Here is a 26,412-nt window from a genome sequence, read left to right on the forward strand (position 1 = left end):
AAATGAGTTAATAAGAATCTTGAGCTAACAGGCCAAACAGTGTTGTAATTAATATATTTTGTGTGACTGTTTGGGTCTAGATGGCTCCGGAAACTGCCTGAGCAGTCTCCAACTACAATCTTGGATACCTACAGCTGACAGGAAAGCTACCCAGACTGTTATTAAGTCAGGCTATACCTGAAACTGTGGAGAAAAGGTACCCTGAGTACTTATAGCTCTAAAGAGAAAGGTACCCTCACTATCATGTCAGGACATACCTACAGCTGTGAAGGAAAGTATACTGGACAACTACAGCTATGAGGAGAAAGGAATCCTGACTGTTGAGAAGTCTGTCTAGAACTGAAGCTGTGGAGGGAAGGTACCCTGACTGTTAGAAGTCAGGCCATACCTACAGCCAAGAAGGGAAAGTGTACTGGATACCCACAGCTATCAAGAGAAAAGGTATCCTTGTGGAGGTCCAAAACCTTGAACCTATTTCCACCTTTCCTGGAGGTCAGAGTTTGAGGTTGCTCAAAGTTGTTAACAGGTATGGCTACACACCCTGACCTAAGGTGTGGATGTTTTGCCTTTTGGACTTTAAAAGGGCCCATACAGATATGCCTACTCCCCCTTGAGCAAAGGTGAGAGAATTCAAACATCCTTCTGCTCTTTCATTTGAATTAAGAGATTTGACCTAGGAAATCACTGCCTTTAGGATTCACTGCCTGAATAACAGAATGTTTTCTCAATAATTAAGGACTTGACGGCTCAAAGTATTGAAGCAAGTAACTGTTCTAGCTGTCCTTTGCATCATGTTAAAGCAGCCTTTTGTCTTCTCCCCCTGCTGTATTGGGGTAGAAATGTATATGGAAAATTAAATGCAGGCAGATTTACAGTATTCACTGGAACTCCCTCCCGGTACTATCTTATGCTTCTGTTTTATTATTTTCACTTTGTCTTCATCCTCTTATTTTTCTAATCCCTATGCCCCTACCCAGGTAAGTGGTATACTTGTCAAAGATGGTCCCTGACATATACTGACTATTGGGAAGTCCGGCTATACCCGAGGCTGTGTTCCAGTGGGAGATGTTCTCCCTGCAGGATGTAGCAATGGCTGCTCCTCTCCAAGAGAGCCATCACAGCTAGGACCTGCTTCACTCTGCTAAGAGAGCTTCAAAGCAGAGACGTCTATTGCTGTTCTGTTCCACTTCCCTAAGGGAGTTTCCTAGCAGAGGTGTCCAATGCTTCTCTGTTCCACCCCACTAGGGAGTTTCCTAACAGAGATGTTAATTTTTTTTCTCAGCTTCAGCCCAAATTGTTACTTCTCTGCTTCACTGGAGTTGATGGGAAACTTTTGCAGAAATGTTGCAGTCTCTGGTGAAGAGTTGCTACTTCTGCTCTGCTCCTTTAAGGGAAATTTGCCAGCAGAGGTGACCAAAGCTTCTCTGTTCCAATCCACTACAGAGTTTCTTATCACTCCGGTGAAAGGTCTTCACCCAAAACTCATTCAAGAAAATCATTTGGAACGGAAGAATCCAGGAGAGGGGCTGCCTCTGCCAGGGCAGAAATGGGCAGATGCCAACTGAACAGGTACAGAACTTATATAGGAATTCTTAGGGGCAGAGTTTTCCCAGGGAGAAGAGTCTCAGGGTGGGAATTAGTTAGATGTCAATCCCTGATTTTGAACAATGCAGAGATAGGCTGGATTTCATGCTCAGGGGTTGGTAGAGCTCAAGTTTAGGGATTAGCTGGTTTTGTGCTCAGTCAGTCAAGGGTAGAGTATGTTTCTTTAGTTTCAGGGCCAAACTGTGTTCTTTCACTGGCCCCTTATAACCTTTTGAGTCTGGTTTCAGGGTCAGGCGTTTCTTTCATTGGCTCTGGATTCAGGAATAAAGTGTGTTTCTTTATCTTGGTTTTAGAGTCAGGATGTATTTCTCTGGCTCCAGTTTCAGAGTCAAAAATTATGTATTTCACTGGCTCTGGTTTCAGGGTCAGGATGTGTTTCTTTGGCTGGCCCATTTACCCTACACATAGAGCTTCATAAATTCATTTTACCATGAGTTTGTAAGTATAAACAGTATAAAAAGGACATCATAATGCTTGAAAAGATTGTTAACACTGTCAAATTTATTTCTACAGAAGAAATAGTCTTGTGTTGTAGGCGGAGGACTCTTGTTCATTCCTGGCTGCCCAGAACCGAAATAATCACACAGAAACTATACTAATTAAAACACTGCTTAGCCTTAGCTCAGGATTCTTATTAACTAACTCTGACATCTTAAATTAACCCATCCCTATTATTTTGTATTTTACCACAAGACTTGTGATTTACCAGTAAGGTTCCAGGGCATCTGTCTCCTTCAGCAGATACATGGAGTCTGACTTCACTTTCTTTTCTCCTCTATCTCTGCTTGGAATTCCTGCCTTGCTCTATTCTGCCCTGCCAGAGACCCAAAGCAGCTTCTTTATTAAACAAGGTAACAAAATACATTCACAGAATACAGAGGGGAATCCCAAATCATTGTGTAGCTGATTATAAGTGTTTTGGCTAAAAATCTTACCAAATACTTTATAATAAGAAGTCCTCAGTATCTTTTTCAGGTTGTCAATGTCTATTGCAATATGCAAAGATTTTAACAGATTGTTGCAACAAAAAGTTTTACTCTTATATAAAGTACAAAACTTTATCACACTGGCTACATTTATAGGGTTTCTCTGCAGTATGAATTTTTTCTCATGATTTAGATTATTCATATATGCAAAGGTTTTACCACACTGATTACATTCATAGAGTTTATCTCCAGTGTGTGATCTTTTATGCATTTGAAGAGTACTGTGAAGTGAAAAGGCTTTACCACACTCATTACATTCATAGGGTTTCTCTCCAGCATGTGTTAGTTCATGTCTTTGAAGATGACTATGATAAACAAAGGCTTTACCACACTAATTACATTCATAATGTTTCTTTCTAGTATGGGTTCTTTCATGCCTTTGTAGATGACTATGAAGTGCAAAGGCTTTACCACACTGATTACATTTATAGGGTTTCTCTCCAGTATGGCTTCTTTCATGAATTTGTAGATAACTGTGATAAACAAAGGCTTTACCACACTGATTACATTTATAGGGCTTCTCTCCAGTATGGTTTCTTTCATGCATTTTTAGAGAACTGTGCTGTGCAAAGGCTTTACCACACTGATTACACTCATATGGTTTCTCTCCAGTATGGTTTCTTTCATGCCTTTGTAGATTACTATGAAGTGCAAAGGCTTTACCACACTGATTACATTTATAGGGTTTCTCTCCAGTATGGCTTCTTTCATGAATTTGTAGATAACTGTGATAAACAAAGGCTTTACCACACTGATTACATTTATAGGGTTTCTCTCCAGTATGGTTTCTTTCATGCATTTTTAGAGAACTGTGATAAGCAAAGGCTTTACCACACTGATTACACTCATATGGTTTCTCTCCAGTATGGCTTCTTTCATGAATTTGTAGATAACTGTGCTGTGCAAAGGCTTTACCACACTGATTACATTTATAGGGTTTCTCTCCAGTATGGCTTCTTTCATGAATTTGTAGATAACTGTGCTGTGCAAAGCCTTTACCACACTGATTACATTTATAGGGTTTCTCTCCAGTATGGCTTCTTTCATGCATTTGTAGATAGCTCTGAAAAACAAAGGCTTTACCACACTGATTACATTTATAGGGTTTCTCTCCAGTATGGCTTCTTTCATGAATTTGTAGATAACTGTGCTGTGCAAAGGCTTTACCACACTGATTACATTTATAGGGTTTCTCTCCAGTATGGCTTCTTTCATGCATTTGTAGATAGCTCTGAAAAACAAAGGCTTTACCACACTGATTACATTTATAGGGTTTCTCTCCAGTATGGCTTCTTTCATGAATTTGTAGATAACTGTGCTGTGCAAAGGCTTTACCACACTGATTACATTTATAGGGTTTCTCTCCAGTATGGCTTCTTTCATGACTTTGAAGATTAATGTGTTGTGCATAGGCCTTACCACACTGATTACATACATAGGGTTTCTCTCCAGTATGTAGTCTTTGATGCCTTTGAAGATTACTGTGTTGAGCAAAAGTTTTACAACATTGATTACATTCATAGGGCTTCTCTCCAGTATGGCTTTTTTCATGACTTTGTAGAAAACTATGACGTGCAAAGGCTTTACCACACTGATTACATTTATAGGGTTTCTCTCCAGTATGGCTTCTTTCATGCCTTTGTAGATGACTATGACGTGCAAAGGCTTTACCACACTGATTACATTCATAGGGCTTCTCTCCAGTATGGGTTCTTTCATGACGTTGAAGATTACTTTGCTGTGCAAAGGCTTTACCACACTGATTACATTCATAGGGTTTCTCTCCAGTATGGCTTCTTTCATGAATTTGTAGATAACTCTGATAAACAAAGGCTTTACCACACTGATTACATTCATAGGGTTTCTCTCCAGTGTAAGTTCTTTTATGCATTAGAAGATGACTGTGATGTGAAAAGGCTTTACCACACTCATTTTCTTCATAGGGTTTTAATCTAGCATCTGTTTTTTCATCACTGTGAAGATGACTGTCATTTGCAAAGGCTTTAACACATTGAGTATATACAGAAGTTTTCTCTCTAGTTTGACTTTTTTCATGCCTACAATGATAATGGTACATGTGAAAGCATTACTACATTTAATACATTGTTGACTATTTTATCTGTATAAATTAATTTTACAATTTAGTACTATTTTAAAGAGGAATTATATGTTAAGGAATTATATGTTTATAATCTTGTTTTTCCCCTTCATTAAGGCTTGCTTTTCATCTTTGAAGAGAACTGATAACAGTCTTTGTTACATGGTTCACATTTACAGAATCTTTTTCTCTGCACAAGAATTTTCATGTATTTGAAGAGAACTGAAAAAACTCAGAGCTTTACCACTCTTATTGCATTCATAAAGTTTCCTATACTGTGAGTGATACTACATTTGCTAAGTGAACCAGGGCAAACAGAAATATTTACACAGTCCTAGTACTCATGGTGCTTTTCTGAAATGTGAGTTTGTTGATATCTTAACAAGAAGACTAGAAAACCAATTACTTTTATACTTGTACATCAAATTCAACAAGTATACTCAACATGGGGACTGCTACATATCTTCTATTTGTTCTGAGGGAGAGGTATGTTATATCTTTTCACATCCCTATGCTCATGTGGCTTATATACAGAGTAGCATAAGATATACCTAGTAAAGGAAGAATAACAAATATAAGGTTTCCACATAGAGTTCACACAGTTTGACTTTCTGTCCTCATAGATTTGTGGTATCTGGATTAAGGCTTCTCCACAACAGTTGCCCCTTGATTCGTGACTCTAACTGCCTCCTCACTAAACTGAACAAGTATATAGGTTAAACGACCCTTTCTATAGACTAATAGTGTATTAGAGAGTTTTAGATATACTTATCATCTTTTAACATGTATATCTTTTATAATATGAATAATATAAAATAAATGGATTGACAATTTTACAGTATAGCTCTCATTGTATTATGATTCAAATGGTAATATAGGTTAAAACATTGTTTCCTTGACTTCTTTCTTAAAAGAATGACTTGCAAATGCAGCCTACCTATCTGAAATTAAGGTATATAACTTTGTGAGAATTTAATAATCATCAATGTACTTTATTATTTACACTGTTGTTTTTGTTTAAAACATATAGGATACATTACAAATTCTTCAGAGGTACATTTGTATCAGCTTATCCATGAAAATTACCTTTCATGTCTTCTAGAACTTTGACAAAGTTCTTCAATATTATGGTCTTCCCAACTGTATCCTAAAATATAGTGCCAGAAAAATGTATGTTATATATTAAAACTTGTAAAAAATTTAGTTACCACTTGAAGCAAACCTTAAAACCATGCCTGACTTATTTACCCATTCTTCTTTCTCAATCATATTACAAAAGAGCACCATTAACCAATGAACAGTTGTCCCCTTATTTTAAACCTGAAAGATAGTTCAGTCTTACCTATAGTAGTGAGGTTTCTGTAGGTCTCCAGCATTACATCTTTGTAGAGACTCTTCTGGGAAGGATCCAGCAAAGCCCATTCTTCCCAGGTGAAGTCGACATGTACATCATCATAGGTCACTGCATTCTAAAATATCCCATATATGTGTACAACAGAAAGCATGAGTTTTACAACACTGTAAATATATACTTCTTTGACAGTATAGTCATATAATTCTAGTGCTCCTCATACTTATTCCATGACATAGACATCATAATTTAATCACCAAGTCACTTTAGAAATAAACTGAGTAGGAGGTTCACCTCTGTCATTTCTGAACCCTTTGAATGGGATATCACCTTGCAAGAGAAATGCCTACTAACCAACAATGAAAGATACATAAACAGATCAAGAGTACAGAGTACAGATAAGAGTAATTGTATGAATGATTAATCCCTAACTACAAAAAAATGAGATGAAAAAACTGGAAAAAACTGGATGCACTGAATCATGCCTCTAATCCTTGCACTCAGAAGGCAGAGGCAGGTATATCTATCTGCCTCTAAGTTGAATATCAGCCTAGTCCATGCAATCACTTCTAGGAAAGCCAGAAATACATATTAAATACCTGTTTCAGATGAAAAAATAATCAAACAAACATAAAAGACAGAAATAACTTATAGGTTTGCGCTGACGTTTCAACAAAGCGTTATGCATTCACTTCAACTCTTTATTCATCTACCAGAAACCTGAAGTGCCCCAATTTAAACTGCAACATAAATAAGATTTTACTAAAGGCACTGTGTGTTTAAAAAGTTACAAATGGACAAATGAAAACAATAGCAATTAATATGCTCATTACAAATAATCAACACAGAGCAGGAAAGATGGCTCAAGAGAAAAGAGTCCTCCTAGTCTTGCATACAGGTGGGCTCAAGGACTTACATGGGGCATCATAACTATCCATTATTCCAAGTTCAGGGTTTCTAGTACCATCTTTTGATCAATGTAAGGACCAGGTACTCACATGGTGCATATCCATGCATACAGGTAAAATACTCTTTTTAAAATAAAAATTCAAAACAAACAAAAACAGGCAGGAAGAAGGTTGTGTACCTACAATCCAATGACTCAGAAGGAACAGGCAATATTAATTTCATGAACACATGCCATCCTGGGAAACACAATGAGATACCCTCTGTCAAATTTTGAAATCCAAGATATAGGTGAAGCTCAGTACAACAACATATGTTTGATAGGAACAAAACCATCATACAACAATTTAAAAACAAAAAAGCCAAGAATACTGACTCACCTTTAATCCCAGCACTTGGAAATCAGAGTCAGAGGATCTCTGAGTTTAAAGCTAGCCTGATATATAGAGCTACTTTCAGGACAGCTACGTCTACACAGACAAATCTTGTCTTCAAAAATAAACAAACAAAAATGAAAACAGTAGGCTACCAAACCACCTTAGCACCAAATAGCAGTTAATTCTACTGAATCTTATGTGATTTAGTGATAGAGTTTATGATGGTGTGTGGAATGGAGGCTTAAAATAAATCTAACACTACCTCAGAATTGAGAAATAGATATTTATTTAGGGGTAAACTCACAAATCAGAATTCTCTGCTTGAACGGAGAACAGAGATCGGATGCAGCAACCCAGCAATCTGAAAGAGCAGCCAGGGAAGTAAAGAAAAAAAGGGGCAGATGCAGGCTCTGCATCCGCATTTATAGTATAAGAGGCCACGTCCCAGTAGGCGGGTAATCACAAGCTGTAAGATTTCTTACAGCAATGGTGGGGAAGTCATAACAGCAAAAGAAGAAAGCTGCCTGATTAGTTTCAACCACAACACAGTAGGCACAAAGAGCAGGAAATGGGTTGAGACTATAGAAATGCTTATTGTGGTTTTCCCCTCTGTATGCTGTGATTATGATTGGTTAATGAAGGAACTGCTTTGGGACTATAGCAGAGCTATAGGACAGGACTTGGGTAGGTGGGAAAAACTAAACTGAATGCTGGGAGGAAGAAGGCGGAATCAGAGAAGTCATGTAGCCCCACCAGAGACAGAAGCTGGAAACTTTACATGGGAAGCCACAGCCACATGGCAATACACAGAATAATAAAAATGGATTAAATTAATATGTAAGAGTTAGCCAATAAGAAGCCAGAGCTAATGGGCTAAGCAGTGATTTAATTAATACAGTTTCTGTGTGATTATTTTGGGGCTGAACAGCTGGGAACTAACAAGTGGCTTCCCACAACAAACTGGTGCCCATGTGGCCAACTAAAGTTCACTTAAAATCTTAGAGAGATTGGAAAGGAATTCTAGACACTAAAAAATGAAGTTTAGTCGCATTTATGTCCCCAAATGGGCTTTGCTTACTGGTGACATACTGCGGCTCCCTTAAGAGAGGTTTTCCTGATTTAGAGGTAGCAGAAAAATGCTGCACCATTTTGAAATGCCGGCTTTCTGGGTGGTGCTGCCAGCACAAACTCTGACTCTTTCTGGAGGATTGGCTATGGGGTCTGTGAACAGATTGCTAATGGCAACTTAGACCCCCTGTGTGTCTGAAAATGGCGCAATGTACATGGCTCTCGGAGGCAACAAACATGCTTCTGCCATGTCAGACTGGGTGGAGCAAGCAGGCAGGCTGTATTTGCTCTACCAATGGCACAGCTTAAGTTCATAAGAAGTGCTTAGTGTTTTAAGAAGCACTCCTGAACAGTAAAGAATTACAGATACACAATAGGACAGATTCATGCATAAAAGACCTCTAAATGGGGCATAGTGTGTTTAAAAAATGTACATAGGCTTAGGAGACAGAAGAAAAAGAGTATAGAGAGTTATAAAAAGAAGTAAATGGTTTATAAAAAGATGAAACTAAGTCTTTAAAGAGACAGAGTACAGCATTAATTAAAGGAGTAAATATAATAAAATAAATATTAAAAAGTAATAGAATAAAACCAAATAAGCCACGTAAAATGGACTATATACAGAGTGACTGGATTATGTATATTATTGTGTTTTCTTTGAATTTTTTTACTATAAAGGAGCTAAGTAACCAATATATATACTTTAAAGGTATCATGTCTTTAGAATTTGGGTCTAAGGATTTGTTACTTTGGAAAAGAGGTTCTTCTTTTGTTTCCACAGAGGATGATAACCTGTGGAATCCTTCCAGACTAATGTGGTTTAATGAACTAAGACCACCCAAAAGGTTGCTGTGAACACCCCCCAAAAATTACTTTGCCAAATAAAAAGCAGAAATCAGTTTGGAGAGAACTATGCCCACATTCCCAAATACTGTTCATAAATGTTTGTTTACATTTAAAGGAGTGTATGCTATAGAGATTTGCATTGGTATGGATCTTGGTTTATTGATATGAATTTAAGGTCAATTTTATTATATGCATTTCTGCTCTTGATTAAGGTTTTGTATTTGTGCAGCTCATTTAAAAATGTAATGTATAATTAAAATATAGGTAAATAGTCATCTATAATAGTAATAGTCAAGCTTGTAGTCATGTTAGTTAGATTTTCTAGATGTACAGAAATGTATTTCAGAGAGATAGGGATTCTTCAAATCTTTCAGAGACTTTCAGAATATGGCATTTAAAATGTTTTAAGAGCCTAAGACTCTTCATGACAAAGAGACACATCTGCTCCTGGCGGCACCAATCTACTTCAAGAGGAAGATGGGCATTGAAGAGGCTCCTTACGGAGTTTGTTAGCCATTTGAGCAAGAAACTGTTCTTGCATGGACTGCTTGATGAACTGGACATGCAGGACCCACAAAGAAATGACTGCTGAACTTGGCTAAAGGTGAGATGTTTCTTTGGGGTTCCTTATTCATGAAAGAGTCTGCCAGACATTCTGCAGGACACAGAAGAAAGCAACTGATGGACTTTTCCATTGCAAGGCAGAACAGGTCTTCAAATTTCCTACTTCGTGAAAAAGTCTTCTGGATACTATGGGCCTGTGGGCTGAATATGGAAGCCCCAACATTACAGAACTTTGGGTGACTGTCCAGGCAGCAAGATGTCTCTGTCATTTCTAGAGTTTTGGAAGTTGCTTACAATGCATCTCCTGTTTACTTAGGTAATATTATATCCTTCTGAGGTCTTTGATGGAGTTGAAGAATTTATAGTTTTCCTTAGTTATAAAAAAGATAAAGTAGATGTAAATATTGTAACTGTAGTTCTTGCTTGATACCTGTTTTGTTATATGTAATTTTACTATGTTAAAATTAAAACCTTCCTTTTCATTTAAAGAAAAGGGGAGGTGATGTGGGATTCCCGCTTGTATGCTATGATTATCATTGCTTAATAAAGGAACTGCTTTGGGCCTACAGCAGAGCTATAGGAAAGGATTTAGGTAGGCAGGGAAAACTAAAGTGAATGGTGGGAGGAATAAGGTGGAGTCAGAGAGAAGTCATGTAACCCTGCCAGAGACGGATGTTGGGAACTTTACCCAGTAAGCCACAGCCACATAGCGGTACACATATTAATAGAAATGGGTTAAATTAAAATGTAAGAGTTAGCCAATAAGAAGCTAGAGCTAATGGGCCAAGCCATGATTTAATTAATAGAGTTTCTGTGTGATTATTTTGGGGCTGAGCAGCTGGAAACAAACAAGCGGCCCTTTTTACTACATCATATCACATCCCCAATGAGAGATTTCATCCAGAAAGGCTCCTCCTACTAGTGGTTTCACAAGCAATCAAATGAAATTTACCAAGAAGAGGCACGTGTTAAAACACATTTTATCTGGGAGGTTTTTCATTCAATCAATTACATTCTGACCTGTGTCACTATAGGCTCATGGTCATCCATGAAGAAAATTAATTTAGTCACTTCAATGATATTCATATTCTGCAATAGCCCCTATACTGTTCAAATGTTCAAAGTCTCTTCTGATGCTCAAGACAATCACTTGACAGTGACTTGTTGACAGAGGTTTCTGTCCCGCCAGGTCCCACAGTCATTCAGTCCCAAAGAAACACACAGAGGTCTACATTAATTATAAACTGGTTGGCCTATTAGCTCAGGCTTATTATTAACTAATTCTTACATCTTACATTAGTACATAAACCTTGTCTGTGTTAGCCACATGGCTTGGTACCTTTTATCAGTGAGGCATTCTCATCTTGTTTCCTCTGCATATGGGTGATGACTGTAAACTGAGCCTTTCCTCTTCCCAGAATTCTCCTGTTCTGGTCACCCCACCTATCCTTCCTGCCTGGTTACTGGTCAATCAGCATTTTATTAAGTCAATACAAGTGACAAATCTTTACAAGGTACAAGACCATTGTCCCATAGCAAATATCATCTTGTAAAAATCAGAAAACAAGTTACATCTTTCCAATAAACAATGGTACAGAATACCACTCACACTCCAAAATAGAGAAATGGAGACATAGTGAGGGAAGACTGAACCAAGGCAGGACTGAAGCATAGCAGGACAAACATCAAATCCTATAGGTCTGTTTCAGATGCACAGGGCTTCCGTTTCAACGGGCTTAGATGGCCCTATCCCTGCATCTTCTTATACATCTCTCTGGTTACTTCTACTCCCTATATTCAGCTAGTTCTCCATAGAAGATGTCTTATAGTTTAGGCATCTCAATATCTTGTGGTATCAAAATGCAACCCTGACTGTTGTGGAATATTATTGTAAGATGTATTATATTAATTTATGTTGTGAAACAATTGTTTCAATGATACAAATATGTGTTGCATTTTTTTATGTGGCATTTGTTTAATTCTGTGAAGCTGTGATACTGGGCTGGTCTAAAATATCTGTTTGGGCTAATGAACAGTCAGTCACTAGATAGGAAAGAATAAGAAGGACCGGAAGGCAGAGAGAATAAATAGGAGAAATCTTGGAGGAAAAAAGGAAGGATGACCAAGAAAAGTATGGGCCAGCCACTCAGCTACATAGCAAAGCCACAGAGTAAGAAGTAATAAACTCCTTGAAAATCCCTGCTTGTTCCAGTAATTGGCTGCCACCTGAAACTACCTTTTCATTTTCATTTATTTCAGCCCCACTTGTTTTCCTTTTACCGTAGACCTGAAGGAATTATCATTAATAAGCATCCAACAGATCCAATATTTCATTTAAGGAATCAACCCATTATTTTTTAATTGTGCATTACTAAATTTCCAGGTCATAGGCAGACAAAAAAGATTTTGAAGTCAAAATACCACACAAAAAAACACATAACTTAATCTGTTATGGAGTCTACCATTTCCCATTGAAATCCTATGATCTCAATCTCTACTTCCTGGCATTCTTCTCAACATTTCCATTTTCCTGGTCCTACAAGAACAGCCAAGTTATTTCTGTGCACTACTTTCTATATTTTTTGCCACCTAAAGTCTAGATATCTTCTACACTCCTTCAAGAGACATCATTCTCAGGTTCTGCCTAGCAACAATATTACTTTTGACTTTCCATATTTCGTTCTAACTTGCATTTATGTTGCTCTCATTAAATCCTCTAACCAAAAGCAGCTCAGACAATGAGTGGGGTAATTTGACTTCATCATTTTCAGAGTTTAGGATAGAAAATCAAGCTAATAGTTGAAGGCGAAAACCCATGGACAACGAGTGTTTCCTGGCTTTCTCTCTTACCTAGTCACTGTCTCATTCATGCTAAAATAGCTCTACCATCCAGCTCCCAAATAAATCACATGGAGGATTATTCTTACCTATGAATGCCCAGCCTTAGCTTGGTTCTAGTCAGATTTTCTTAATTTAAATTATTCTGTCTACCTTTTGCCTTTGGGCTTTTATCTTTATTCTATATACCTTTCTTTACTTCTTACTCTGTGGCTAACTGTGAAGCTGGGTGGCTGGTCCCTGATATTCTCCTCTTTCTCTTCTTGGTCCTCAATCCTTCTCTCTTTCTCCTTTTATTTATTCTCTCTGTCTGGCATCCCAACCTATCCCTCTCCCACCTAGCTATTGGCCATTTAGATCTTTATTAGACCATTCAGGCGTTTTAGGCAGGCAAAGTAACACAGCTTAACAGAGTTTAAAAATGAAACAGAAAAGGATGCAACACACTCTTGTATCATTAAACAAATATTCCACAGCATAAATGGATGTAACACACCTTCAATTAATGCTCCACAACATTTCCCCTTTTGTCTAAATAGAAAATGAAAGGTTATAACTTTTAACTTTCTCCACAGCTGCCATTGCCTTTTCATTAGCACTAAAAAGTTAAAGTTAATAAACTACTGTGCAATCTATATCTAGGGGTCTTAATTACTCCTTTCTGTTTATTAAGTGTATCTTTTAGGGGGGCAGATAAAACATTAATTAATCTTTATCAATAAAATTTGGAGTCAGATATCAAAGATCAGAGAAACAGTGGAGAAACCACCAGTGACTTCTTCCTCTTCCGTTCCTCTATCCAAAAAAAGGCCAAGATCCTCTCTCAGCCCAACCTTACTACTTCTTGTCTCCTATCTATCCATAGTCCTCCAAACCTCTATGGTATTTTTTGGTCAGTAAATAGCTAGCTCTGTTCTCTGACTTCAACCATGCTTTTTTTTTTAATCAAAATATGATCAAAATACCACACAACACCCTGCAACCTCTGATGTATCTCATTCTTGCTACTTCGACACCCTATGCAGTTCTCCATGGCAGATGTCTCATAGCTTGGGTATCTCAACATCCTGTGGTCTGAAATGTGACCCTGCTTCATATCCACCACTTCATGTAATGAACTCTAACAATCTCTTCTTCATTGGGGCTCCGTCTCTGCCAAACATAGATGGGAAAATAGTGATGACCTGATCACAGAAAAAGAATTCATGGCCTTTACATTTTGCATATTTCTTGTTTTCTGAATCAGTATGACATAGGTGATCCTGCCAAGATTTGATGAACCCCACCAAGTTTGGACCAAATTTGCTGCAAGTTCTGTATGATGTTGCTCCCGGGACAAGGAATTACTTTGTGTACTCCTTCCAAGAATTAAGGGCTTAGCTAGATGCAGTCTTACACTTGGAGCATGTTCCTAGGCTTCAAATGTACAGCCAGACTCTTCCCTTTAATCGTTCTAAAATCCTTGATAATCTCTGCACCTTTTCACCACTAGACTGCCATCTGAAACTAACTAGTATTGTTTTTCTTAACAAAACAGACTTTTCTGATGTGGGATGTCCTTCTATGTGTGAATATGTGTTGCTTTTATTGATTGATGAATAAAGCTGTTTTGGCCTATGGCAGGGCAGAATATAGCTAGCTGGGAAATCTAAACAGAAACAGAGAGAAAGAAGGTGAAGTCAAGGAGACTCCAAGAGCCGCAAGGGGAACAAGATGTGAGGTGATAAGTCATGAATTAAGTAGCAAAGCAGATATATACAAAATATGAGTTAGCCGGGAGGTGGTGGCACACACCTTTAATCCCAGCACTCGGGAGGCAGAGGCAGGAGGATCTCTGTGAGTTCGAGGCCAGCCTAGTCTACAAGAGCTAGTTCCAGGACAGGAACCAAAAGCTACGGAGAAACCCTGTCTTGAAAATCAAAAAAAAGAAAAAAAAATATGGGTTAATTTAAATGTAAGAGCTAGCCAGTAATAGTCTGAGTCTAAGTCAAATATTTATAATTAATATAAGCCTCTGAATGGTTATTTGGGAGCTGGCAGATGGGAGAGAAACTTGCAGCAACACTTGTTATCTCTTTCTTCTTGCCTTTTTCACTGTAGACCTGAATGAGTCATCAGTAATAACCATCCAATAGAAGCAGTATTTTGTATAGAAAATCAGTTTATTCCTTTGTAATTCTGTCTATGCACTGTCTTAGAACAAGAAATATTAGGACAAAAATATCACACAAATAATCTCTAAATTTTTCATGAAGTCTTCTAAGCACCTGTGCTTATGTACCAAGCTAAGAACACCTGATGGGGCCACAAAGAATGAAGCCAGACTTGGGCTGGAAAGGCTACAGCAAGACAAGGCTATGACTGTTTGATTGAGGACAATCAGACTTTTTATTTATCAAAAACAGAAGATAATGGCAATTTCTAGGATTGATACAGTTGTATCGATTTCCAGGATGATGTGGTATTCCCCTCTGTAAACTGTGAATATGTTTTATTCCCACTGGTTAATACAAAAAACTGCTTTGGGCTTACAGCAATACATAATAGAGCAAGGTGGAAATTCCAAGCAAAGATAGAGGTGAAAAGAAAGGAGAGTCAGGGAGACACCATGTAGCTGCCAAAGGAGACAGATGCCAGATAGAACCTTATCAGTAGGCCACAGCCATGTGGCAATACACAGATTTATAGAAATGGGTTAATTTAAGATGTAAGTGTTACTTAATAAGAAGCCAAAGCCATTGGCCAGGCAGTACTATAATCAATATAGTTAGTGTGATTATTTCTGGGCAGCCAGGAAACAAGCGAACAGCCTCCATCAACAAAATGAAGCCAAAATGAGGCAACCTACATCAACATAAAACTCGAGAGAGTTTAAAAAAATCTAGACATAAAAGAACAGAGTTAAGCAGGACTTCTTGGTAGCCACATATTTTCCAGATGGGTTTTGTTAGCTGGCAAACTGCCACAGCTCCTATAAGAGAGGTCTTCCTGACTCAGCATTGGCAACAAAGGATGCACAGCTTCTTTAGGGAAGGGCTTCCTTGTTTGTGCTAGCACAAACAGCTCTGACTCTTTTGGGAGGTACCGCACTGAAATGGGGTCTGTGTGCAGCATGTTACAAATTGCTTAATAGAGACATAGACACACCATGTCCCTGGAGCTGGGGCAGAGAGAATGGCTTGCAGAGCTGGCAGTAAACATACCTCTGCCATGTTGGACTAAGTAGAGCAAGCAAGCAGGGCTAAGAAGTTGGTCCCAGCCATGCCTGCTTAACATTCTTTAAAAAAAAAAAAAGTGCTTCTGGTCAGAAAATAATTACAAATATGCAAAAAAAAAAACAGATTCAGATTAAAAAAAAAACCTGTAAATGGGTCACAGTGTATAAATGTCTGTAAGCTTGGGAGAGAGAAGAGAATCAAAGATTATAGGAGTAAAGAAAAATAAGTTATGTAAAGATGGGAAATACACAGAGTCTACATTATGTGTATTATTGTGTTTTCTTTGAGTTTTTTTGACTGTTAATGAACTGAGTACAGAGAGACATTCCATTGTATGAGCTGCTAAGCCAAACCAACATATATATTTTAGAGGTATCTTTACCTCAAAATTTGGGTCTAAGGATTTGTTGCTTTGGAAAAAGAGATTCTGCTTTGGTTTCCACAGAGGATGAGAACCTGTGGATTCCTTTCAGAATAAGGTGGTTTAATGGACCAAGATCCCCTGATAGGTCTCCATGAACCCTCAAAAATATTTCACCCAAAAAAAAATCAGTTTGGAGAGAACTACTCCAAAATTCCCAAATATTGCTTATAAATGTTTGTTTACATTTAAAGGGGAAATGATATAGAGATAATACTTGCATTTGTATAGATGTTGGTCCATTGATACAAATTTAAGGTCAATTTTGTTAAATGAATCCCTGCTCTTGTTTAAGGTATTATGTTTGTTCAGTTCATTTAAAGGTGCAATGTATAGTTAAGAAATACAAATTAATGGTCATTTATAATAGTTAAACTTATAGTCATGTTAGTTAGGCTTCTAGATGTACAGAGATATATTTCATATGCATAGGTATTCTTCAAATCTTTCAAAGACATACAGAATATGGCATTTTAAATGTTTTAAAAACTTAGGCCTTTTCATGACAATGAGATATGTCTCCTTCTGGCAGCACCAATTATTTCAGAGAACTTGATGGGCATTGAAGAAACTCATTGTGGAATTTGCCTTCAATGTGACAAGGCTAGCCATGCTCTTGCCTGGATTGCTCGATGATATGTTGTATAAACTAGACATGCAGGACCTACAAAAAATGACTGTTAAAGTTGCCTAAAGAAGGTGAGACAGTTTCTGCTTCATGAAAGAGTCTGCTAAACATTCTGCAGGACATAGAAAAAAGGTAACTGAGAAACTGCCAATATAGGTGGAACTGTCTTTGAAATTTTCCGCTTTGTGGAAAAGTCTGCCAGATACTATAGGCCTGTAGACTGAAGATGGATGCCCCAATGGTAGAGAACTTTGGGTGACTGTCCAGGCAGCAAGATGTCTCTGTCAATTCTAGAGTTTTGGAAGTGCTTATAATTCCTTAGGTTATATATCTCCTTCTGGAGTCTTTGATGGAGTTGAAGAAAGACAGTTATAATTATAAAAGATAGATTAGATATAAAACTTCAGATTCACAAAGATAGAATAGATGATAGAGTATTTTCCTTAACTTGCCAAATGTAAATAGACTAAATATTGTAACTATAATTCTTGCTTGATAATTGTTTTGTTATATGTAATCTTGCTATATCAAAGTTAAAACCTTCCTTTTTATTTAGACAGAAAATGGGAGGTGATGTGTGATTCCCCTCTGTATGCTGTGAATATGTTTTATTCCCATTGGTTAATAAAGAAACTGCTTTGGGCCTATGGCAGCACAGAATGGAACAAGGTAGGAATTCTAAGCAGAGATAGAGGAGAAAAGGCAGAGTCAGGGAGATGCCATGTAGCCACTGAAGGAGACAGATGCTGAATGGAACCTTACTGGTATGCCACGGACATGTGGCGATACACAGATTAATAAAAATGGGTTAATTTAAGATGTAAAAGTTACTTAATAAGAAGCCTAAGCTATTGGATATGCAGTATTATATAAGTAATACAATTTCTATATAATTATTACGGGTCTAGGTAGTGGGGAAATGACCAAGCGACCTCTGACTAAACCGGGATATAATGAAGTTTGCAAGCTATACAGCATATACAAGATTAATGTCTAAGTTTGATTGTCCTGTTAAGCATTCATGATTCCTTGACTACTAAGGGATCAAACAAAGAACACAAATCAGCCTGAATGCTTCACTGCCTGAGGGAATTCAACAGTATGTTGGGAACTGGGAGGTATATTGTGACCCAGGGACCATGGACTTTAACCTGAAAATCCTATGACACAGGTCTCTCGAGGCAGTTAGGTCAGGCCAACTCCGTGGTTCCCTACAGAGCCTATTGCCCACTAAAATCCTATGACCTTGGCCTCCACTGTCTGCCATTACTCTCAACATTCCCATCTTCTAGGCCCTACAAGAACAGCTCTTTGTCCAGTTTTCTGATATCTTCAGCTTTCTTATAAGAGTCAATATTCCAAGTTCCTTTGCAGCAACAAAATCCCCTTTGAGTCCCATTTTTTTCCAACTTTCTTCCCTGTTGCTGTTATTAAAGTATGCAATCCAAAGCAACTCAGATAATGAACGTATTTATTTGGTTGTTAAACCTACTTTACAATTCCTCCTTATGAGAGCTTAGAATAGAAACTCAAGTTAATAACTAAAGGCAAAATATGTGGAACCATTGTTTTCTGGCTTTCCCTCTTGTTTTGTCACTGTCTTGTGCTCAGCTAGCTCTCCTATCCATCCTAAGACTGCTTCCTCAGAGATATTGCCCACTCAGTGGAAGAGCCTTCCTATATCAATCAAAAATCAACACAATCTCTCTCAGACACCTTAATCAGACATTCTGATCTAGGCACACCCTCAATTGGTACTGTCTCAGATCACTCTAAGCTATGCCATGCTGAGAGCTGAGGCTAATTAGAAGAAAGAGACAATAATATACAAGGTTTTAAAGACCCAAAGGCAATGTACTAATCATATCAATCACTTAAGCAGCAAAAACACAAACATGAAGATAGATATGCCAGGAAATGGAAAGAGGCAAACATCTAAGATAAACAAGAGAAAACTAAAACTGTCTCTCCACAGAATCTTCCCAAACCAACAAAAACTCAAGGAACTCATAACATGAGAAATCTGAATACAAAATTGGTGAGACCATTATTTTCCAGAAAATAAACAATATACTTAGATAACAATGAATAAAATCAACAACATAGGTGGTGGGTAGCACTGAAAACAAAGACACAAAGATATATTATGCTCCTTTAAATAAAAAAACTACAAGATTCTAACAAAATCAAACTCTAAGAAATCACTGACCAGCACTGATTTCAGTTCTCTCTCCTTTACCAATAACAGAAAATGGTTTGGGTGAGGAGGGCTGTTGCACCAAAATTGGAGAGATTCACTTAAAACCTTCTCACGCCTTAATTTCATAGAAAATAATTTTGAATACTAAAAAAAAAAATCTCATTATCTTATAGTAAAGAAAAGGATGTCTGTTAGGATCACTTAGACACCATTTTGCTCCGCCTGATTGATGATTGCCTGTAAGTCTGCAATCTGAGTGAGGAAATAAAAACATTTTAAAACAAAATGCAAGATAACAGATTTTTAAAGAATCAGTGGACACCTAAAGCAACCTGTTTTACTCTAATTGCTTTATAAGTCACAAGCACTTTTGAAAACAAATTTGTTACTATTTTTTGGCATATGTTTGTGCATGAGTGAGAATGTCTTCTATATGTATACAAGTAACTTGCTGGAATCGCTGTTCGGGGTACTCTACCTCTTTGGAAACTAGAGATACCTGGTGGCGCTATCATTAATAAAGCCTATTGCTTCTTGCATCTGCTGGACTGGTTAATTGAGTCGTGGGGCTTCTCCCTCTTGGGCCTGCACCCAAATGGGTGAGGGTCTTTCACTCACATCATTTTTCTCGGAGTATACATCTTAAACCTGGAAAATACAGTCATGATAGACAGGGCTACACCATTTTATCCAGCTCCACTTTACTTGAATTACTGTAACTACAGTAATTAGGTTTAATGGTAAGTTCAATTCTTTATATAGATTCTTGTATGCATGGTCTGCGGGTCCACCAAATGGCCAGTCAGCACATTTGTGGAACATCTAAAGTTGATTGCCTCACTACTCATTGCTAATGTCAACTACCATCACAACAGGAAAGCTTCTACCCTCCTTCTTGCCCATCCTTTTTCTGTTGTGAATACACTGGCTTTACAGTTGGTCAATGAACTCAATTCTTACACAGGTCCCAGTTCACTTGTAAATTCACAATAAAGTCTACAGAAGTTGGAGGATATTCATTCACTGATCTCTTTCTCCTTCACACAGGCCAATCGAGGTCCAGCTTGGAAGGAGTTGCTGGACTGTCTTTCCAGCACTGGGTAGCAGAGGCAGGATTAGGTGTTCAAAGCAATTCTCAGTTACATAGTATGACGTAAGCCTGAGCTATAGGAGACACTAATATAAACCAATTGTTCTCAATCTTCCTAATGCTGTGGCCCTTTAATATAGTTCCTGATGATGTGGTGACCCCCCCACCTATAAAATTATAAAAAGTTCACTCCTACTTCATAACTATATTTTTGCTACTGTTATGAATTATAATATAAATATCTGTAATTTCTGATGGGCTTAGACTAGTCCTGTGATAGGGTCATTTGATCCCCCAAAGGGAGCTGTGACCCTCAAGGTTGAAAAACCCTGCTCTAAACTGATATAAATATATAAATAAATAAACAGCACTTAAGAAAAAATAGAATGAAATTATTTAACTTGGAAACATTGAATAAATAAAGCAGCAATGCATTTAAATAAAATGAATGTTAAAAATAATACCAATAATTGATGTTTTAAAATGATAAAAATAGTAGGAAGAACCCTTATCCATAGTGACTATGATATAGAGTAGGCCCTTCCCTGATAGAGAGAATGCCATTAATAAGAGACTATATTGGCAGACTAGGTGCAGTATGCCCACAGGAGGTCAGTTGTGAAAGAGTGGGCACAGACCGGCAATGGAAGAGGTTGCTCAGCTTCCACGTAAAATGTTAGCCACTGAGTGCTGTAATCTAACACAGGGAGTTACATTCAACTCCTGTTTCTCAAACATCTCAGCTGACTTAACCGTGTCAACCAAGAGTGTACATATCTGCACAGCTTTGCTAACTGGAGTTCAAGCGACCCTCCCTAAATTGTACACCCACCAATTCTGACTGTCTTCATTCACATGGAAGGAATTAATACCTGCAGGGAAATTACAGAGAAAGTCACTCACCATGCCCCCTCAGTCCTTTGTAATGGAGAGCCCTGCAGCTCACTGCCTTCAGCTCCAGTCCGTGACCTAGCTATTATCTAATCTGTTTTCTCCCGGCAGTGTTCCTCCTCTTCTGGTCTGAATGGAGGAGCCAGTACTCCACACGCAAATCCTTTCCCTGTTCTGCAATGGACAGTCCACTATGTGGCTCAAACTGGGAATTTTAGAACGCTGTGGTGCTGCAGACATGCAATCCAAGGTTTAGTGTTTAGTCAAGAGGACAACAAGGGCTTTGTGGGGCTACGGACAGGGTTCAAATACACTTCAATCAGAGTCGGAGACCTTGACTCCAAATCACTTTTCAAAAAGACTAGAAATGCCAATGTTCTAGAATTACTATACTTTTATGGCACACCAGGACTTAATGGGGTTGTGACCCTGGAATGGTCGCTTGAGCAGCATTAAGAGGGTGGTTTTTAAATAGAGGGGTGGGTACTTCTGCTGGTTGTAAAACAGGGTTGTCTCCTTGGCTTTGGGAATGTAGCTGGTTGATCCTGGAGAACAAACATTTACATCTTATTCTAATCTCTAACACATGCGGTTAGCATACCACTCTGCTTTGGAATATTTGGGCTGCAGCTCACCCTTACCTGCTTTCTACTTTGTGACTTAGTGTTTCCTAAGAACTGGTAAGTCCTTATGCCGTCAATTCTACTCTTCTACATCACAGTAGCAGCGGAGTGCTACTCTATACAGGAGATACTATTTACAAGCTCCACAGAATTAACTCTTAGATGGATCCTAAACCTAAATGTTAAATGTTAAAAGTGCAGAACTTCTGGAAGACAATAGAGGCACCACGGCTCTCCAACCTTGGCAAATCTGTGTTACAGAGCCAATACAAGCACTAAGGGCGCCGGCATTTCAAGGTGATATCAACAAGGATATTTCAAAGCACAGTCCCTCTCCCAAGGCTCTGCACAGACGCAGTCAGGAGAGTGAAGTTGCTCAGAGACTGCCAGTCGGCCCAGGAAATACAAAGAACATGCAGGACCACTCAGACCACGCCGGAGTATTAAGGACCAACAGAAGCACGCTGGATGATGCAGACCCAGGCAGGAATATGCTGAACTCTGCATACGATCACTGGCTACCACACAGCCAGAGGAGGATGAACCACACTGGCTCCCGTGGCTCAACTAGCAGCTCCTCCCAGTCTGGGGATAGCCCCAAGCTCACCGTGTCGTGGCTTTCCAGCTTTCCCATGCCGTCTGCTCAGCTGCCTGCAGCAATACTCTTAGCACAGCACACAAAACCACCGGTGCCAGCTTCTCTTCAAAGCTTGGAATTGGGGCCGGAAGGACCAGGCACAATTTCTGACTGACAGGTCAACTAGAGAATCTGATTGGCTAGTGAGGTCTGAATGACAAGAGCACCTCCCATAGGATTATACTGTGCTTAAAGACACAGTACAATGTTTCCAGGCCCTGCCTTTCATCTGAAAACCCTTTTCTGAATCAGCAGAGAAGCGTTTCCGTAGCATTTGCCCCTGGCTCCAATAGTAGACCCTGCTATCTCCAGAGGCACTTCCCCTTCTCCTTGACACAAGGTGACTCACTAGTTTGCCACTTGTAGCCAGTTTGACTTCCAAGATTAGCCATCACAACACTCAAGACAGAAGAGGGGAGAAACATCCTTAGCTGCAGGAAACAGGAAAAGCATGGGAGTTATTTCCAAAACAAAGCTTTTCCTGAACAAAGGAAGCGTGTGGATTTTACTTAGGGAGTCTGTACACATGAAAGACCCCCACTCACTAAGCAGCAGTAATGCCATTTTGCAAGGCTTAAACTTTGGAGCAACGCAAGTAATTAGAGCAGGGAAGTTCGACTTGAAAACAAGGGCAGGCAAGATATCTGCGGTCAGCCGGTCAGCCACCTGGCCCCAAGCGATAAGGAACCCGCAGCTGGCCTGCTCTAATGAGAACCTCCCGTTTGCATAGTCAGCACATGTGCCCAACTTAGAATGTCAGTAATTCACAGAAGAAGACAACTCCCCCTATGAAAGATCCCAGCTTATCTGCTGTAACGTCATTTCACAAAGCTTTTGACGAACGACTGTAAGTGCAGAGTAAGGTCAGGGTCCCTGGCTGCAAGACAGGATCTTTATATCCATAGATTAGGACAGGACATCAATTAACAGGATATCTGTTCCCATACATCTGTGCTGGGAGAGGAAAAACCACCTGTGCCCCTTGCCCCATTCCAACTGACCACTAACGATGCATTTGCTTCTGTAATCTGCTTCTGCTGCCCTCTTTCCTATAAAAGACCTTCCCCCAGTCTGCAGGGGCGCGATGTCTTCCGAGAGACTAAGCCGCCCCAGGTACCTGTGTATTAAATAAAGCCTCTTGCTATTTGCATCCGAAGAGTGACTCGCTGTTCCTTGGGAGGGTCTCCTCAGCCTGAAAGACTGCCTACCACGGGGGTCTTTCACACATACAAGTAGATTTCAGCCTATCCCTAAGCAGACTCGGCTAACAAACCCATTTCTGAACATAATCACAATGTAAAAGCGAAGACATTTCGGGGCATTCTTGCTTCAAAGTCATACAGAAACATATAAATTATAAAAACGATGGAAAGAGGGGCTGGAGAGATGGCTCAGAGGTTAAGAGCATTGCCTGCTCTTCCAAAGGTCCTGAGTCCAATTCCCAGCAACCACATGGTGGCTCACAACCATCTGTAATGGGGTCTGGTGCCTCTTCTGGCCTGCACACACACACATACACACAGACAGAATATTGTATGCATAATAAATAAATAAATATTTTTAAAAAAAACGATGGAAAGAAACGCCTCTGGCATATTCATCTTGTACCACAAGTGTTAATCTGTACTGGCCTGCCCTTGAGTTCCTGACAGATGTGTCCTCAGCTGCAGCCACTCCTGCACACTTCCCGTACTGTCCCTTTTAAACAGTGAGCCTTGCCCACCTCCCGCTCCCTCTTTCTCCCCTTCCATCTGAAAGACCCTAGAATTTCTAAGGCCACGAGGGAAGTCCCCAGACTCAATAATCCAGGCCAGCAGATGCAAGAGCAAGAGGTTTTATTTCGATAGCGCCATCAGGTGTCTTCAGACTGGGGGGAGGGGGGGAACACGACTGAGCACACCAAGCAAAATTCCAGCAAGCTTATATAGGCAAAGTTAATTACGTACTCTGCAGTTTTCAGAGCATAAATATCACAGGTTATTTTAAACAGATCAGGCAGTGACAATGGACAAAGTTGTTTGTTCATTCCATTTCCCAGATTCTGGCCCTGACCTTCCCCATCTGGTCTTTTGTTCGATTACTCAAGGGGACAGACTATTCCTTTTGTGAACTGCTGTCATTCTAAGTTTGGCACAAGTGCCAATCACAGGTATCCTGTTCTCCTAAGCAAACAGGATGTTCTCATGAGAACAAGCTAGCTCCAGGTTCTGGGGAGGGGGTCTTGTAGGTCTTTCAAGCAAACAAGGTGTTCTCACGGGAGCAGGCCAGCTGCGGGTTCTGAGGGGGGGTCCTTAAGGGTCTCTCACATCCATCCCTCCCTTCCTCTTTTCCTCTCTCTCTCTCTCCCTCTCTCTCTCTCTCTCTCTCTCTCTCTCTCTGCCTCTGCCTCCCACCCCCACCCCAACTCTCTCTTCTGTCTCCAGAGGCTGGTCTCCCCACCCCACCCCTTTTTTCCACATTCCTTTTCCCCTAATAAAAGCCCCTCCACGTGAGCTCTTCTTTTGAGCCACTTGTTAAAATTACAACAAGTTCTTAGCTGAAAATCAGGAAATGACACTGTGAAATTAGATTTCTCAGGAGCCTGTGTGACCTGTCAATCTTGATGTTTGATCTAAAAGATAACTGTACAGATGCCCCAGTTCTCACCAATACAAAAGATAGAGAACATAAATACAGAAAACTTCAAGGAAAGGGCACTTAACAGCCCTGTGCACTCTGCTTTTAGATGAATGATTATGGTGAGCTCTGTTAACCTCAGAACAAAGCTGTTTTTACTTCTGAGCTGGCTGGCTCAGCAGAAGACCACAGATGCTTCCATGCAAGATCAGAAGGAGTTCATTTTAACTGCCCCTGGCTTCTGTCTGTCTCAGGGTTGTGACATCACTGTAGAGAATTCCATCCTTTCCTTTTTTTAAACTTTTTTCTTTAAATGTAGTTATATGGGTGTTTTGCTTGTATGTGCCTGTGAACAGTACTTACAGAGGCCAGGAGATGGAAGGAGATGCCTGGGACTGGAGTTACAGCAAATAGTTAGTTATCATGGAGGTTCTGGGAATTAAACCCGGGGCTCTGTAACAACACCCAGTGCTCTTAATTGCTGAGCCATCTCTCTACTCCCTCTTCTTATTTAACATTTAATGTCATAAATTGATCACATGATATTACATCACTTTCTGTTTGGGTAGAAAGTTCGCATCTCAAACACACTCTCCTGGGAGTTACTTCAGTACAGCCTCAACACCCAAGAAAGCCTACCAAATGATGACCCTGAAAGACCCCCCGTCCAGCTTGCTAAGCAGCTTAGCACCAGATGAAAGCCCCCCCCCCCCCCCCGCCCAGCTTGTTAAACAACTTAGCCCCGGTAATGCCATTTTACAAGGCTTATACTGAATATTCAGGATTTGAACAAAGGGCAGTTTAGAAGCTGCCAAAACGAGATAGAGACACCTGTGGCTGGGCCCGGGGGAGGAACGAGGAATACCAAGAATGTGGCTGGATGTCGTCTGCCCCAGGCGGGGAGAAGACATTCTGTCTGCCCTAGATAAGAGCCAAGGCAGCCCATATCTGAATTCTCAGGGACTAGGGACCTTGTCCTGACCTGAACTCGGCCACATTCAAACTAACCAATAAAAACCCTGTAACTACGCTTCTCGCTTCTGTACCACGCTTTTTGCTCCCCAAAACATATATAAACCTGTAGTAATAAGGGCAGCGGGGCTGCGTCCCCAGCACCCCAGCCGCCTGCTCGGCTAGCTTATGCCCGAAATAACAACACACAAACTGTATTCATTTAATCACTGCTTGGCCCATTCTCTTCTAGGCTAATTCTCACATATTAATTTAGCCCATTTCTAATCATCTGTGTGTAGCACATCAAGGTGTGCTTACCGGGGAGATTCTAGCCTAGTCCATCCTGGGTCGGAGCTTCATGGCGTGTGTCTGCCCGGGAGCGGGGCATGGCATCTCTGCTGAGGCATCTTCTCAGGAGAGCAGAGCTGTGGAGTCTGACCTCACTTCCTCTTCCTCCCAGCGTTCTGTTCTGCCTACTCCTCCCACCTATCTTTC

General features: G+C 39.7%; 1 protein-coding gene across 1 annotated transcript; it reads right to left on the minus strand.

Moving 5' to 3' along the window:
- Positions 1 to 2,378: 2,378 nt before the first annotated feature.
- Positions 2,379 to 22,423, minus strand: LOC121442020 (zinc finger protein 431-like). Its single transcript, XM_041643454.1, has 4 exons — positions 22,318 to 22,423; positions 6,032 to 6,158; positions 5,776 to 5,836; positions 2,379 to 4,648 (listed from the first exon to the last, which is right to left on the minus strand). Exons 1-4 carry the CDS (start codon positions 22,342 to 22,344, stop codon positions 2,923 to 2,925), a joined length of 1,941 nt encoding a protein of 646 aa, XP_041499388.1. The 5' UTR covers positions 22,345 to 22,423; the 3' UTR covers positions 2,379 to 2,922.
- Positions 22,424 to 26,412: the final 3,989 nt, after the last annotated feature.

This window comes from Microtus oregoni, unplaced genomic scaffold (genome assembly GCF_018167655.1).
Source record: "Microtus oregoni isolate MIOR12 unplaced genomic scaffold, Mior012 000086F_ref0000336, whole genome shotgun sequence".
NCBI lineage: Eukaryota > Metazoa > Chordata > Mammalia > Rodentia > Cricetidae > Microtus > Microtus oregoni.